At 36.2% G+C, this 15199-nt stretch overlaps 1 protein-coding gene across 1 annotated transcript in view; it reads right to left on the bottom strand.

Moving 5' to 3' along the window:
* Positions 1-3165, bottom strand: part of ccdc146 (coiled-coil domain containing 146) — a 36286-nt gene extending 33121 nt beyond the window's left edge. Inside the window, exons 1-2 of the mRNA XM_049474278.1 lie at positions 2958-3165; positions 105-257 (exon numbers count right to left, since the gene is read on the bottom strand). Of these exons, the coding sequence (XP_049330235.1) occupies positions 105-254 (150 nt within the window). The 5' untranslated portion in view covers positions 255-257; positions 2958-3165. The remainder of the gene's footprint in view (positions 1-104; positions 258-2957) is intronic.
* Between the last annotated feature and the right edge of the window lie 12034 nt (positions 3166-15199).

Here is a 15199-nt window from a genome sequence, read left to right as displayed (position 1 = left end):
AACAAGTGGAATCAAGTTGTGCTTTGGAATCAAAACCTACAGGTCACGCTGAGAATAATTCTAGAGCCCATATGGGAGCTGTGATGATGGAACATGACTGGTACCTCCTCAATATACTGCAGGTCTGGATTAGCTGAGATGTTGCTTTGAGGTTCCTCCTGTAAATCAGCCTCTGGAGCAAATGCTTGGATAGGTACTTCTGGCTCACTCGCCCCCTCATCCTCTCCAGCACTGCCGCCTTCTGGTCGACGCATGATCTGCATAAACAAGCACATGGGGAAAGTCATTCGCAGTTTACTGACCCTTACTGATTATAGACAGCTGGCTGCCTCTTATATAGATTCTCTCTACATTCAAGATTCAAGAGTTTTACTGTCATATGCACAGCAGAAACAAGCAGTTACGCTGATAAATACAATTCTTACGTTGCAGTTCCTTGCAGTACACTGCCTGGGCAAAAATTTGGTTGGAACGCCTTTAGCTTTGATTGCGACACACATTCGCTGTAGCATTGTTTCAATAAGCTTCTGCAATGTCACAAGATTTATTTCAATCCAGTGTTGCATTCATTTTTCACCAAGATCTTGCATTGATGATGGGAGGGTCTGAGTATTATCTCATGCTCCCTGAACCACTCTTTCACAAATCCAGCCCCGTTAATACTGGCATATTTCATCTTGGAATATGCCCGTGTTCATCAGGGAAGAAATAAATTGATGGAATAACCTGGTCTATATTCAGTTTATTCAGGTAGTCAGTTGACCTCATTCTTTCAGCACATACTGTTGCTGAACCTAAACCTGACCAACTGCAGAACCCCCAGATCATTTGCTTAGTTAAATACACATTGAAGTACAAATAACAGTAAAGCTAATTAAAGAAAAACACTATTAAATTAAAAAATACGTTGTGTGAGTAAAGTGCATATGCATGTGTAAAGTGTTGTGAGTACAAAAAAAGAAAAGAGTAAACATTGTTGGTACAGCAGCAGCAGCAATGTCTCATTAAATAGTGGAAAAAAGGTGCATTTGTTATTGTTTCTGATTCAACCCACTCTGAGAAAAAAGGAAATTATTCTAAGAATATGTTGTTGTTTTTTTTATTCTCTTATCTTGATCTATATTTTGATAGCTAGTGGAGCGCTCAGCTCTTTTTTTTGTTGTTTAATGTTTTAATGGTTTCAATGTAACTAAAATGTACAGGAAAAAAATAATACGAATCAATCTAAACAAACAAACAAACCTAAAACATTTGTTGATAGCACACCAAGGATAATAAGCACACATGTTTTAAGCTATGAAGATTCTATAAAATAAATACAGCAATCATTACAAAAGTATAAAAAAAACTACTTAATATATAGGTTACCAGTCAGATTTAAATATTCTAGTTACTGCCTGGTTCCACATTTCATAGCATCATTTGATATTTTGCCTTCTTTAAATGTATTGAAAAAGTATTTAATGGAAAATGTTTATTGGAACGAGTGTCCAATACTGAAAGTATTGGACACTCGTTCCAATAAACATTTTCCATTAAATACTTTTTCAATACAGTTAAAGAAGGCAAAAGTGTCTCTTTCCATTAAAGTAGTTAAAATAGTTTTCTTACTAACTAGTTTACCTACGCTCTTAGCTTAGCTACTTGCACCCTTGTGCAAGTAAGTATACTTAAGAGCAATAAAGTATGTTCAAATTGGGTAAAAAATACTAAAAGTGCATTTTCAATTTCAAATACTTTATAAAAAATATATATTAAATATACTTTCTCTGTATTTACATAAAATGTATTTTTAAGCAATGCTTTAAATGATGTGTTGATTGAAAAATATATATATATATATATATCAAGTCAAGTCAAGTAGTTTTATTGTCAATACTGCATATGTACAGGACATACAGAGAATTGAAATGACGTTACTCTCCTTCCCAATTTTACAGCAAGTACAGATAATAGATATAATAAAGGAAAATGGGAGACACTATGTGTACAATACAGCAGGGACACAAATAGACATACATGAGACAAAAACAAGGTGCAGTGGTGTGGGGGAGGAATAGATATATAAATATAAGTAAATAAGTAAAAAAAAAAAAAAATTATATATATATATATATATATATATATATATATATATATATATATATATATATATATATATATATATATATATAATGGCATTGAATACTGCTTAAAGAGCACTTTAGTGTATTTTTTCCAGTAGCATTAAGATGTACACATTATGTGCATCAATACGCACAGTAGTACACTTACAATATACTTCAAGTGTATTAAAAAAGGTGTTAAAACTTAAGTTGCTTCAATCTACTTTAGTTCACAGAAGTAAAAGCACTCAAAAGCACAATTTAATGCTTTTACGTTGTGCTTAAATATAACGTTACCTTAATTACAACTGAAATATATTTAACTTAAGTTACCTTAAGTTGTTCAAAAATAGTACATTTGGTATTTATTTAAGTACATATTTTAATTTGGAAAAGTATGTACTTTTCCAGGTTAAGCATATTTTTAAAATATACTTAATATACTTTACTTTTACAAGTGTAGGTAACTACCTGCATGGCCTTTATTTGTTTTAAATTGACAATTAGGGAAAACAGTGACAAACTATTAGAGAATTTGTCATATTTATTCACACACTCACACACACTTAAACAACCCACAACACAACCCAGCTGTTTACTCTCGTTAACTGAGTTGAAAAACGCGGTGTGGGTAAAGTTCATTTAACAGGCAACTCAGCTAATTAACATAGCTAACTAGCTTAATGAACTAGTTTATGTTATTTAACTAACAAGTAATAGTTAGCTAGCTAACAAACCAAACCTAGTGATTAGCTAACCTAGCTAAGCTAACTAACTTAGCTCGGTTAGTTACAGTTAACGTTACATTTATTGTTGCTTCTTAGTTACGCTAAATAAGTGCCTTCGACTTACCGTCTCTCCAGAATAGGTTTTCTGCTTCACGGTAAAAAAAAAAAAAAAAAACACAATAAAGCTACACACCTCCACAGGAAGATAAATCTGTTTAAAGCTCGCTGTTATAAAGCGCTTCACTAAAACAGTGAAACTATTAAATCTCAGTTTGAGCTCTGTTGATCAGGAGGCTGCCGCTGTCTCCATACCAACCGCTCGAGACTGTAGATACAGCTCTCTCCACTAGAGGCCGCCAGAAGAGCATCAGTAGATCCAGAGGACATGCAAGAGATAAATGACTGATTGAAAAAACAGACACTCTGATGTGCTTAACACCACAATCCATATAGTCAAAGCTTAAATCTAACAAAATATGTGATTTCACCACAATATCTACATCGAGATATTTGCTCCATCGAGTTTTCAGATGGGAGAAGAAGTGTGAACGCTGGCATTTGGTTTTGGATGATCATGCAGATCTTGTTTGTACACAGATTCAAATGACAGTGATGGGCCACATCAGTGCCAATAATAGGACCAGGAGGGGATAAACATGAACCCCAGCTGGGTTTTACACTGCACACAGGGAGCCTACAGGGTATTTAAGGTGGTATGTAAAACACAGTAAAACATATGTACAAACCAGTACCAGTAAAAACATATGTGCACGCAATGAGGTAGAATGCAAGATATATACTAACATGTTTGCCTGTTTTACCTCGTGTTTGCCTGTATTATCCCATGTTTGCCTGTATTGCCCTGTGTTTGTCTGCATTACCCTGTGTTTACCTATATTACCCTCTTGTTTGCCTGTTTGACCCCGTGTTTGCCTGTATTATCCCACGTTTTCCTAGCTAGGTTAGCTAGTTATAACATAAATTAAAGTTAGGTTCGCTAGTTATGATTTATAAATAAAGCTAGGTTAGCTAGTTATAACATATATTAAAGCTAGGTTAGCTAGTTATAAGTTATAAATTAAAGTTAGGTTAGCATGTTATAAATTAAACCTAGGTTAGCTAGCTATAACTTGTCAACATTGCTGCTAATGCTTTAGAAAAATGTTTAAAGAACTAAGGTTTCCAGAATTATATATTTATGTAGTTACATAATGTTCACTAGGCTTTTTAGAGTTGGGCTAGCAGCATTAGCAGCACTTTTCACCGGACTTGGAGAGTCGGGCTAGCCCCAGCTAGCTAGCATTAGCAAGGTTAGCTAATGTTGGCTAAAACCTTAACACTTTACGATATTAGTGATGTACCCCTCTATGCAGTTGCTGTATCCTGCTCTTGTTAATAAACATCCCTCTTCAGCCCTTTTTCTAGATGGTTCATGGTTAAACGTGGTTATAGCTGAAGATATGTGGTCCACACCATTGTTGAGTGTGGACTTACTTCTACTTCCTCCCATCAAAGCCTCACTTTCAATTAAAAATGGCGGCTGCATGAAAAGAGCAAATGGGTTCCACGTTGGTCCCACATATGGATGTCAGTAATGGGCTCCATCAGGGCCAGTGATGAAATGAGGAGGGGTTAAACATGAACTCTTGTAGAATGAACTCTGCACATGAGGCCCAGATGGGACCCATGTTTGATTAAGGTGGGCTGTAATGATAAGGCCCATATGGGGAAGCCTAACTGGGTCCCAGTAAAAAGTTATGTATAAATACACTCCTGCCACCCTGCAAGCCCTACATTCCTCCTCACTGGTAAACTACAGAAATATACTGGTTTCATCCCTGACTATACCTAAGGTGTCCTCTAGGGGCCAGAACTAGCCCATTTTGTAAAATAACTCCCAGCATAACATCATAAACCAATGAGTTTTTACTGCTACAGTGATAAGAGAATTGTCCATATCAATAAACCCTTCTGTTTTTCTCCTTCTGCTTATCGGTAACAAAACAATATCATCTGCCAAATCTCAAAGCCTTCTGTCTCTCCACAAGCCAAGCCACAAGTCAGACCTCCCTTTATTTTAGTACACTACCCTTTAATTTAGTTTTTCCAAGTCCTGTCCCTCATTTTCCATTTCCTAAACCAAAGTATATCTTCATTTAATTGTTACCTCCTTATTGCAGCTTTGTTTGGCGAGCTCACCAAACTGCCTTGATCATATCCTTTTTATGTACTGTGACCTTTCACCCTTGCACATATCTGTTTCCTATCCTGTTTATTAGTGCCAGATCATGTAGAAAACTGACTATAAGTTTCTTCATATTACTCAAGGATGTGTCCTGACCTATACCTTGGAACTCATCCATGAATGAATTCCATCCTGTCTTCTATTCATCTTCTCTGCTGGTGTCTCCACAGTCCTGAACATAATCAGTTCCTCTCTTCAGCTCATCAGGAAAATGCCATGCAAATGTTTATGAGCAGAACTTTATAGTTGCCATATGTTTTGCAAAGATGACTGTTTCGCATACTTTGTACTCAAGAGAATGTCTGTCAGAAGTTCCAGCCATTCTTAAATCAGGAACTTTTTTTTTTAATGGCAAGTTACTTTAGCAGTTAGCTGGCTTCGTATCTTATGTGAACAGGATGTATGTGGACCCTAAAAAAAACTTAAAATGTCTTAAAAAAAAGATTAGAATTGTTGATCTATGGTTTGGTTTAGTTTCACATATTGCATTATACAGGTTCCAAATTTGAAATGCAAGTTGATTGAGATACTTGCTGATTTAACGGCAGACTAACACAGAAAAAAACAGCATCATTTATAGTCCAGAGAGCTAATATTTTCATTAAGGTTTATTACTTTTTAGCTAGTGTTGACAGTACTGTAGGCATGGAGAAAACCGTAAGCATGGGGGTTAGATAACCCCAATTTTAAAGTGGACCTTACTTTTAGTTTATGAACTCTCTGCGCAAGACACGTCGCAATGCTTATTGCTATCTTAAGGCCTCAGCATATTTCTTGTGGATACAATGTTTTCTTGGCTTCAGCTAATAATGTCACAAGCAATGGAAACAGATGTCAACAGTCAGACGTTCATTGCTATCTTGGTAGGCTTCTAATTCACTCACTTTCTCACTGACTCGCTCATGTTTAACAGGTTGCACATGCTCCACTAGGGGGCACTCTGAGTGGTCTTATCATTTTTTGCTGCTTTGCATCAGCAACACTGTGTGTCCTTGCTGTAGAATATAAAGCAACAATTGTAAAATGAGAAATTGTGTTTGGATTTTGTCAGCCGTTTTACACATGTATGCTCTGATCCAGGAACTTCCATCAAGCTAATGAAAATGTCTTTTTGTTTTTTAGGAAAAAAGCAAAAAACAACAAAAATGTGTACCACATTACATCATGAGTTTGGTACACGAGCCGTGATGAGAAAACATCTGTGGTTTTATGAATCAGTGCATGCAGTGAAAAGTGGCACCGTACCCCTCTCAGAGACAAAGTTTTACGAGCATGTGGGAGATTCTGTCTCTGAAGCCTGACCAGAACAGCCCCCAGCAGTGACCTGCTTACGGTAACTCCGAAAACAGCTGAGAAACAGAACTAGAGAGAGAGAGAGAAGAGAGAGAGCGTGAGAGAGACATAAATGCATGATAAATAGAACAAAATTGGTTCTTAGAGAATAGAGACATTGGCAAATAAATAACAAATGTGAGCCAAATATATGAGACATTAGACAGTAGAATGTCTATGCTATAGGTCTCATGGGTTTTTTGGACTGATTCCACTAAAGAGCTTTCTTTCAGAGCTACACAAATAGTTCTTTAAAGAAATACTTCAGCAGTTCTTAACCTAATCTCCATCTGCTGCATCTGTAACATACAGTTGTAATCAACATTATACAACATCCATTGCAAATTATAGGCTTATTAGCTAAATGTACAAGATTTTAGCTTTTTGCGATAAACATGTCAAACAAATACAATTTAAAAGCTTAGCACAACTAATATGACCAGTTGTTTCTCCAAATTTAGCCCAAAATGCCACTTAAACTAAATTATCTTTAAAAATCCACATATGGATATGTCATGACATGGAAGGGGCTTGTCCTCAGCACACTGGAAAAGAAGGCTTGATTGACTTTCCAGACTGTCTGGCTTCCTAAACCATCCTAAACACAGAGTAGAGGATATGTACAGTAATGCCACATGTTTTTAAAAATACATAAAGACTTGACACGATTCATAGCTAAACAGAGCAATATTTAGTTTAAAATGTAGACAGATAGATCACACAATTTGTCACAAAATGTCACAACAATAAATGTCTAAAATATTACATGTACTAAGACATTTCAGTTTTTTGGTGGAATAATAAAAAAAAAAAAGGAAGTTTTTGTTTAGTCACAGAGGTTTGTTCTCATTTGTCAACGAATAGAAAGCACAAATATATTAAACCTTTTTAAAACCCCTGAAGAAGATCATAAAATATTTAGATTTCTGTGAATGTCTCATATTGTTACGACCCGGTCTAGAATCATGTCGTAACAAGTAATGAGAGTGGGCTCTCTCCCCAAACCTTCTGACACTGTGTAAATGCATGAACCAGAATTTTTTTATTGACTTATTGAAATGTGGCTTTAGGGGTGAGCAAAGGTCAAAATAACAAATCAAGCCAACTAATGAAAAAAATTGTTAAAAATACTTATGTTCTGTTACGTCCCAAACCTACCAACAATCCAAGCTGTTGACAAGGTGATGCAGAGAAAAGATTAGATTGTAAAACCCCAAAAAAGGATTTTTATAGAGGACCAAATAGAGCTTCTTTAGAAAACCATAGGTGTCACTTTTGTAATATCACTCCTTTTGAATAGTGTACTGGATTTACCAATGGCTGCAACTGTAATACATTGGACTGGTGTTTTTTTAAGATACACACTTAATGAGAAGAGTAAATGGTAAAATCTAGAATTAAAAATGGATATTAAAAGTAAAGCATGTGTAGACACTCTAAAATAGTACTTGTGTGTGTAAAAGACAAAGATGGGTGGTAGAAAACCAGCTGAAAAGATTGTGGTGGAACAATTGCTGAGCACTGGCCACTGTGTCTGTGGGGGTAGATGGAAGAAATTACCCACGTCTAATGCTGCCAGCATCAAGAGTCTTATGGAAGAGCAGAGGAAAAAAATTCATGTGAAATTTATACAAAAGTACAAAATTATCTCAGACCACAGTGCTGTTATCCTCCATAGCAGTGTTGCTCAACCCAGACCTTAGAGACTGTCAACAGTTTAAATCTATGCCAGCGCTGAACATGTTTCAACCCACTGACCACAGAGAAAATTCTCAGGCCAGCCACTGAACACTGAATTAATTTAACTCAGATGTGCACATAAGTCATATTCCATGTGACTAAAAAACTGTAGTCTAAATCAACAAGTCAACAACCAGAATTTTTGTATTTTATCATTATACATTTTATTCATATTTAAATCATGTATTGCAATTAAGCTAATTCAATGCATCTCTTTTTCAGTGCATGTAAACACAGAAGGTTTGGGAACACCTGCTCATACAGCTCTGGAAAAAAAGAGAACACTTAAAAATGATGAGTTTCTTTGATTTTACCAAATTGAAAAAATATTTTTTTGGTACCCCTTTAAAATAAGACTACATTTATAAAGGGTTTATAAATGGTATACAATTTGTTTATTAATGGTTACTAATTAGGTTGTAAATGCCTTAAAATAATTAATAATCAATTATAACACAAACAAACTTTAGAAAGGTTGTCTTATTTTACAGGGGACAAAGGGGACAAAGTACTCAAATGAATAATATCAGTGTCCTGGTGCGAATGCATGCTGGAATTATATATTCTCACCAGAGAATAACTTACACCCCCTAAAACTTACAGAATATTGATTTGGAAGTTCTTTATACTGCTACATCTCTATTATAAAAATGGTCCTATATGGAACCAAACGTGGTTCTTCTGTGGTATTGCCCAAAAAAACTATTTAAACACAGTATAGGTAAGCCAAATTTAGTTTAGCCCTTTCGTGCAGTGATCACTACAGTGGACAGCTATTCAACCCTTTCAGAACTGAATTATGTTCTAGTGATCCTAATATAAAAAAATTCAATTACCTAAAATATTAAAGTTTTGGTCTAAATCAAATAAAATTAGTAGCCCTTACATTGCCGCGTTGGCTTTAATGCTGCCATGCCCTAATGTCAGAGTTGTTGTTTTTCCTGTGCAGTGGGTGAGGCTAAGATCATTTTTATTTGCTAATAAAAATGTAATGTAATTGTAATGTAATGTAAATATGTCAAATTGAATTAAACAATGTCCAGTGTAATAGTCGCAAGGTCTGAAAGGGTTAAAAGTCACTAATTTCTATGGGCACTGGTTTGGAGGACGATGGTTGATAGAAGGTGAAAAAGTCCATCAGGTTCTGGATGGACTTACCTACACATCTCTGTAGGTAATATTTGTTCTTCAGGGAAGCCTCCTTTTTGCTTTATTTCTTCAGTTCCGCTCCACTTGTTTTGACTGTTAAGGACGGTTAAACACATTCAAATGAAATGTCTGCTGCCTACCTGAGTGGACACATGAATAACTCTTAAACAGTTATATTTAAAATAAAAATAAACCAATGCAATAGTCTTTAGCAGCCTAAAAAGGAAAAAATAGTTGGGGGTGAAGAAAACCACCATTTATATTGTGTGAATGGATTCAATTCACTTGCATAGCACTTTTTGCAGTGGCCACTATAACAAGCTTTATAGAAATTCAGGTCTAAGAACACAGCGACTAAAGCCAAGCACAAACAGCAAGGAAAAATTCCTTACAGCAGCAGGACTAAACCTTCAGACCATTTAAAACTCAAAGATCCAAGAGAACAAGAATGATATGATTCAGTTCATTCTCTGACATCAAGTCAGTCATCTACATCAAAGGCTGAAGTCACATCAGGAAGGTGAGTGGAGGTAAAAGTGGACACCCTGAAGGTCCCAGTGGGCAGTTGGAGGAAATGCTGCTCCAGACACTCATTTTACCACTGTTCCCAATTAGCTTCTTCCTGCCAGACTTTCTCTGTGGGGGCGGTTCAGCTCAAGGTCGAGACTCTGCTCTAATCACACATCTGCACAATCTATACAGCAGCCACCAGAGCCAGTGCAACACACACAAATACACACACATAAACATACATACACACACACACACACACACACAAAAACACACAGCTGCACTGCAGAATGTCTTGTCTGTCTGATCTCATCTGTCATGTTTGTTGGTGATGAGCTACAAATGAATCCATGTTCGTATGGTTTATCATTTAGCTTTATGATATAAACAGGCACCCGGCCAGGTAACTGCAAAGCCTATTAGTCTGCTATTTACCCAAAAGATACTGCATTGGAATGTAGGAGGTTTTTGTAAAACCCTCAAACCAGAACCCAGTTTTTATGCTCAGTGTTTTTAACTGTAGTGAAACTGCCGATGCTCAGTAAAAACTCTGGGACCCATAGTGCATGCCAGTTGTCAGCTATGCAAACTTTCACATCAACAATAAACAGAATAATAAAAAATATTATTGTGTGAATGAGTAGGTCAGTTTCTTTGGCTGAAAAGCGTCGGACACATCCAGGTAGCTGGGCCATTAAAATAGCAATGCACCAAATTAAAACCATGCCTGACACACTGATTGACTTGTTGCATGTTACACCCAAAACACACCCATGAATAATTATAAGAATTTATACATGCCTTTAGCATAGTTTAAGCCGCGCAAGGCATACATTCCCCATGGTTATGATAGCAAAGACACACTGACACACCCTAAATCAAGTGACACGGGTGCACAGTTAAAGGCTCACCTATAGATCACTAAAATATTGCTAGCAACTATTAACATACATACATGTTTATTAAGAACAATTCTTCACTCCTCTGGATAATTTAGTTTAATATAAATGTCTGCAAATGTATGGTCACTAATTATTTTTCAGCTGAAATCATTATAAATCTGGTCAATGTATTATATGTAAAGCGCATTTTTCTTGTTGTGGTTATTTAGTGGTATATTTAGACAACAGTAACACTGCTGCCCTGAACATACAAAAGAACATCACAAAAAGAAGCAATTCAGCACACAAGGAAGCATATAAGATTGCACGAGTAAACACAGATTATAGCAAATAAGTGAAATTCAATTACTTATATATATATATATATATATATATATATATATATATATATATATATATATATATATATATATATATATATATATATTAAATACCATTGTTTTACAGCCAGTTTATGTGAGGAGAACAGAGGGAGTGTATGTGTGATATAATGTATTCATTTGTTTGGCATTGTGGAATGCTGCATGGTGCATGCATGCAAAACAGAAATTATTATTAACGCTAATATTATTAGAAAACAAAAAAAAAATGTGTAGAACATATAGTAAAACAAACATTATAAGTTAGATTTCTTTTCCTCTCAGGTGCCCAGCCCTATGGTGGATGGTGCCCTTAGCATTTAGTTGTGTTGTGATTTAATAATGTGATGAACCCGCATTCTCCACCAATGTGACACGTCCCAGAAGATAGAAGAGTGGCCACTGTGGCCTGGCGGTCAGAAAGGCCGCCTGGTGGTCAGAAAGGCAGGAGAGAGACAAAAACAGGAATTAAGTGAACTTAGAGCTTCTGAAAAAGAATTATCTCGAAAATTACAGTACCACGATTCACAGGAGAAATATGTTTACTCTAGAATTTACCTATCACTCACTTTTACATTAACATGCTGTATACAGGTTCTACAGTAAGAAGCTGTTCTTTGTGCAGTAGTAATGCTGTGAAAAAATGTGTTACTGTGTATTAAAGGCATCCAGATTCATGTTGCCACTCACCGTCTTTGTAAATAAAAGGACTGCTGTTACTCATGCTAAAAACATGCTACATGAAACTCATTTTTTATAGTGGAGGCTTGTTCATTCATGTGTCTTACTGCAGACTTAAAGCAGCAGATGTCTTTGGAATTCCACTCTTGATTTATTGTCCCCAGGCAGATGGACGTTACTCAACCGAGAAGACACACTGTTTTTTTTTTTCTTGTGCTGTTTGTTGTTTGGATATATATTTTTTATTATATTAAATGCTCTTCATCCAATCAAAGTCCTAAGAAACTTAATCTGTGAAAAGTATCTGAGATGTTATTAACTTTAAATACAGTAAATTTTTTTTAAAACAAAGATGGCAAAGTGTTTTTCTCTGTCTTTGGTCGCAAAGCGAAGTGGAAAGATTTTTTATAATGAAAGTTATGCATCTTTGAGGGAGTACTCTATGATTATCTTGAAACCAAAATTGCAGCTTCGGAGACACAGGGCTTGGACAGACATGTTGTGGCCTCTCTGAAAGCTGAAGCTATGAATGCTTCTGAGCACAGAGCCTGCAGATGGTAACAACCACTTGAGCAGAACATCACATATACTATTGGAAAAAAACACCTTAGAGACAAGGGATAAGGATAGGTGTGGGTGGTTGCATTCTTCATTTTTATGTGCTATAGCTTTGTTTCTAATCTTTCTGTTGTGCTTTGAACAGAGTGAAACTAGAGAATGTATGTGGATTCACTTAATTTCTACTTAGAAACAGTAAAATACAAAAGTGCAAAAAGCCCCAAAACTGTTTTTAGATAAAGTGTATTTATAAATAGTTGTGAACAGTATCAAAATAGAACCTGCAAGAGTGTGAGTACCACAAAAAATATAACTCATAAAAAATAAGAAAAAAGCTTTAAGAAGAAAAGAAGATAGCAATGTCTCCTTTCATAATTTAATTCAGAAATGGCATATAACAGGATCACTGGAGGTCAATTTTATGTCTGGGCCTAGAAAACGTTTTGAGAGAACCTAAAAGATCAGGAACATTTGGCACTGAAATGGTAGTGCACTGTTCTACTGTGCAGCAAAGCCTGCAGATATATGACTTTTGTAAATAAGTCCTTGTCATCTCAATTTCCAACATCAGAATATTGACATGACACTTTAAAAGTTCAAGCATCATGTTTCTAAAAAAGATGTGACATTAAATTCACAACAATTAATCCAAATGAATTTTTCTTGATTGCTTAATCACCCAACTCGATAAACTCTAAAATCTATACAGCTATTTTATGCAATTTAATTAATAAGAGACACAGTGGCTGCTTCAGAGGCTTTAATTATGAAAGACTGGCTTTAAAACTGTGTTTCTATTATGCCAGATCAATAAATTAAAGCTACCTATGCAGTTTGTTGAAATATATATATATATATATATATATATATATATATATATCCATCCATGTAGATAAGAAGTATTTTTACTTGACAAAACAGGAAAGAGAAAGGCATTATTGGCTAAGACCCCATTTACTAGCGCTAAGCGCTGCTAACCGTGGCTAGTGCTGCTGCTAACTGGGCTAAAATACTAGAAATCTAAGATTGCTGTAAATAAATTGAAGCGCTTTACTCACCAAAATAAACAGAAATCTGTGTAGATTAACATCCAGCTCTTGTTTAATTATATTTTTTTGAATTACAGTTTTGTTTACTTAGGCGCCCCCAGTGTCGTGACCTGCTGAATTAGAAGGGAAACATGACGACACTCCTGCTCCTTACTATTGTTGCTTAAAATGAGCCTTATTATCTGTGTGCCTCATGTATGAATATAGTTCAGAAAACAGATGTTCACTGATAGTGCACCTTATAATACAGAGTGGTTTATAGTCCGTAAAATACAGTAGATTTGAAACATTTGTGTTGGTCAATTGATTATCAAACATTTAGGGCCCTATCGTACACCCCGTGCAAGGAGTGTAGTGTGGCGCGTTGCCATTGTACACCCCGTCAACAGTCTATTTTTATGCCATGCGCACGCGTCCTTAAAATAGCAATGGACTTCTGAAATATATTAACGCTGATGGGCGTGGTGATCTGGAAATGATGTGTGTTCAGATACATTTCTGGCGTGTTTCTATCTTGGCGGCGGAAAAAAGCGTTGCGCGATTGATCCTCTGAAAGGACGTCGAAATTCACCTGTCACTGGCGCACCCAGCGCTGAATCAGATCACCCTGCGCCCTGTGCTCCAAAAAAAACCATACTTTCTTACCACAGTAAAAAAAAAAAATCTTACCCAGAGCCTTCAGCAATTAACTCTAAAAATAAAATCTGCATGACAGTTATTTCTATTTTTTTATATTTTAATCCCTTTTAAATTGTAAATAAGTGTTGCCCTCCAGTGTAAATAATAAATTGCTTGATTAATATTCAGTGTTGCAAACCCAGTGTTTACATTAACAATAAACAGAATAAAGAATAAAATAAATGTACTCTTCTTTAAGCTGCTGGTAACTTCACAGCGTGACGGTGCAGTTTCCTATGCGCTCTTAAAAAAGGAATGAACAGAAGTCAGCGCGCACCTGTCTCTTAAAAGTAATGACTACAGAGACACTGATTGGTTTATTTCACGTTATGCCCAAAACACACCCATGAATAATTGGAATTAATAAGGGAATTAAAACACACCCTTTGCGCCGTTGGAGCTGCGCAAGGCGTATTTTTCGTGCCCTCGAGATACCAAAGACAGAGGACACGCCCTAAATCCAACTGCGCAAAGCGCAATTACCTAGTGGGCTTTAGATTGTTAAAATAGGGCCCTTACTGTGTTCGATAAAGAAATACTAGAATTTTAAAAACGTTTTTTTGACAGTGACATCCACCAATGCTGGTTGCTGTGTATTTCTGTTTTTTGATATTGTAGAAAAATGTATGTAAATCCCTCTTTAAGATCTGTTCAGGAATAATACAATGTTTTGGTTACTACCACTTTAAAGACTCCCCTTTTTTAAGAATTAAGTGACAGCTGCTCAGGCTCAGTCTCAGGTCATCCTTTACCACAGCTCACAAAAGCACAACCAATCGTGCCTTGGAACTGAGTTCATTTTCCTTACCAGCTTGAACACATGCTTAATCATAGGCCTGTCTTTCACCCCAAATAAGGCCAAGACCTCATAATGCTGTTTCTTCTTAATTTAGCAAGGTCATAAAAGACATCACAAGTAAAAATAGCACATTAATGTCACCGAGCCTCAGCGCTAACATGAAGAGACGAGTTCTGGAGCTGGGCTGGATGGCTCCCTGATTGCTTTTCCAGGCAGGTCAGTCGGCTGCCTGGAAGAGTTTGTTTCAATGCTGGTGGGAATTGGCAGTGTGGGGGAGTCAGTGCTCCTTTGCAAGGTAAAAGTAATTGTGCAGATGCTAAGCAAAAAACCTCAGTGCACCCATCCAGGCTTCCTTTAACCAAGA

The sequence above is a fragment of the Astyanax mexicanus genome, chromosome 2, assembly GCF_023375975.1.
Source record: "Astyanax mexicanus isolate ESR-SI-001 chromosome 2, AstMex3_surface, whole genome shotgun sequence".
Classification (NCBI taxonomy): Eukaryota; Metazoa; Chordata; class Actinopteri; order Characiformes; family Acestrorhamphidae; genus Astyanax; species Astyanax mexicanus.
This window is presented reverse-complemented; position numbering and strand designations above follow the sequence as displayed.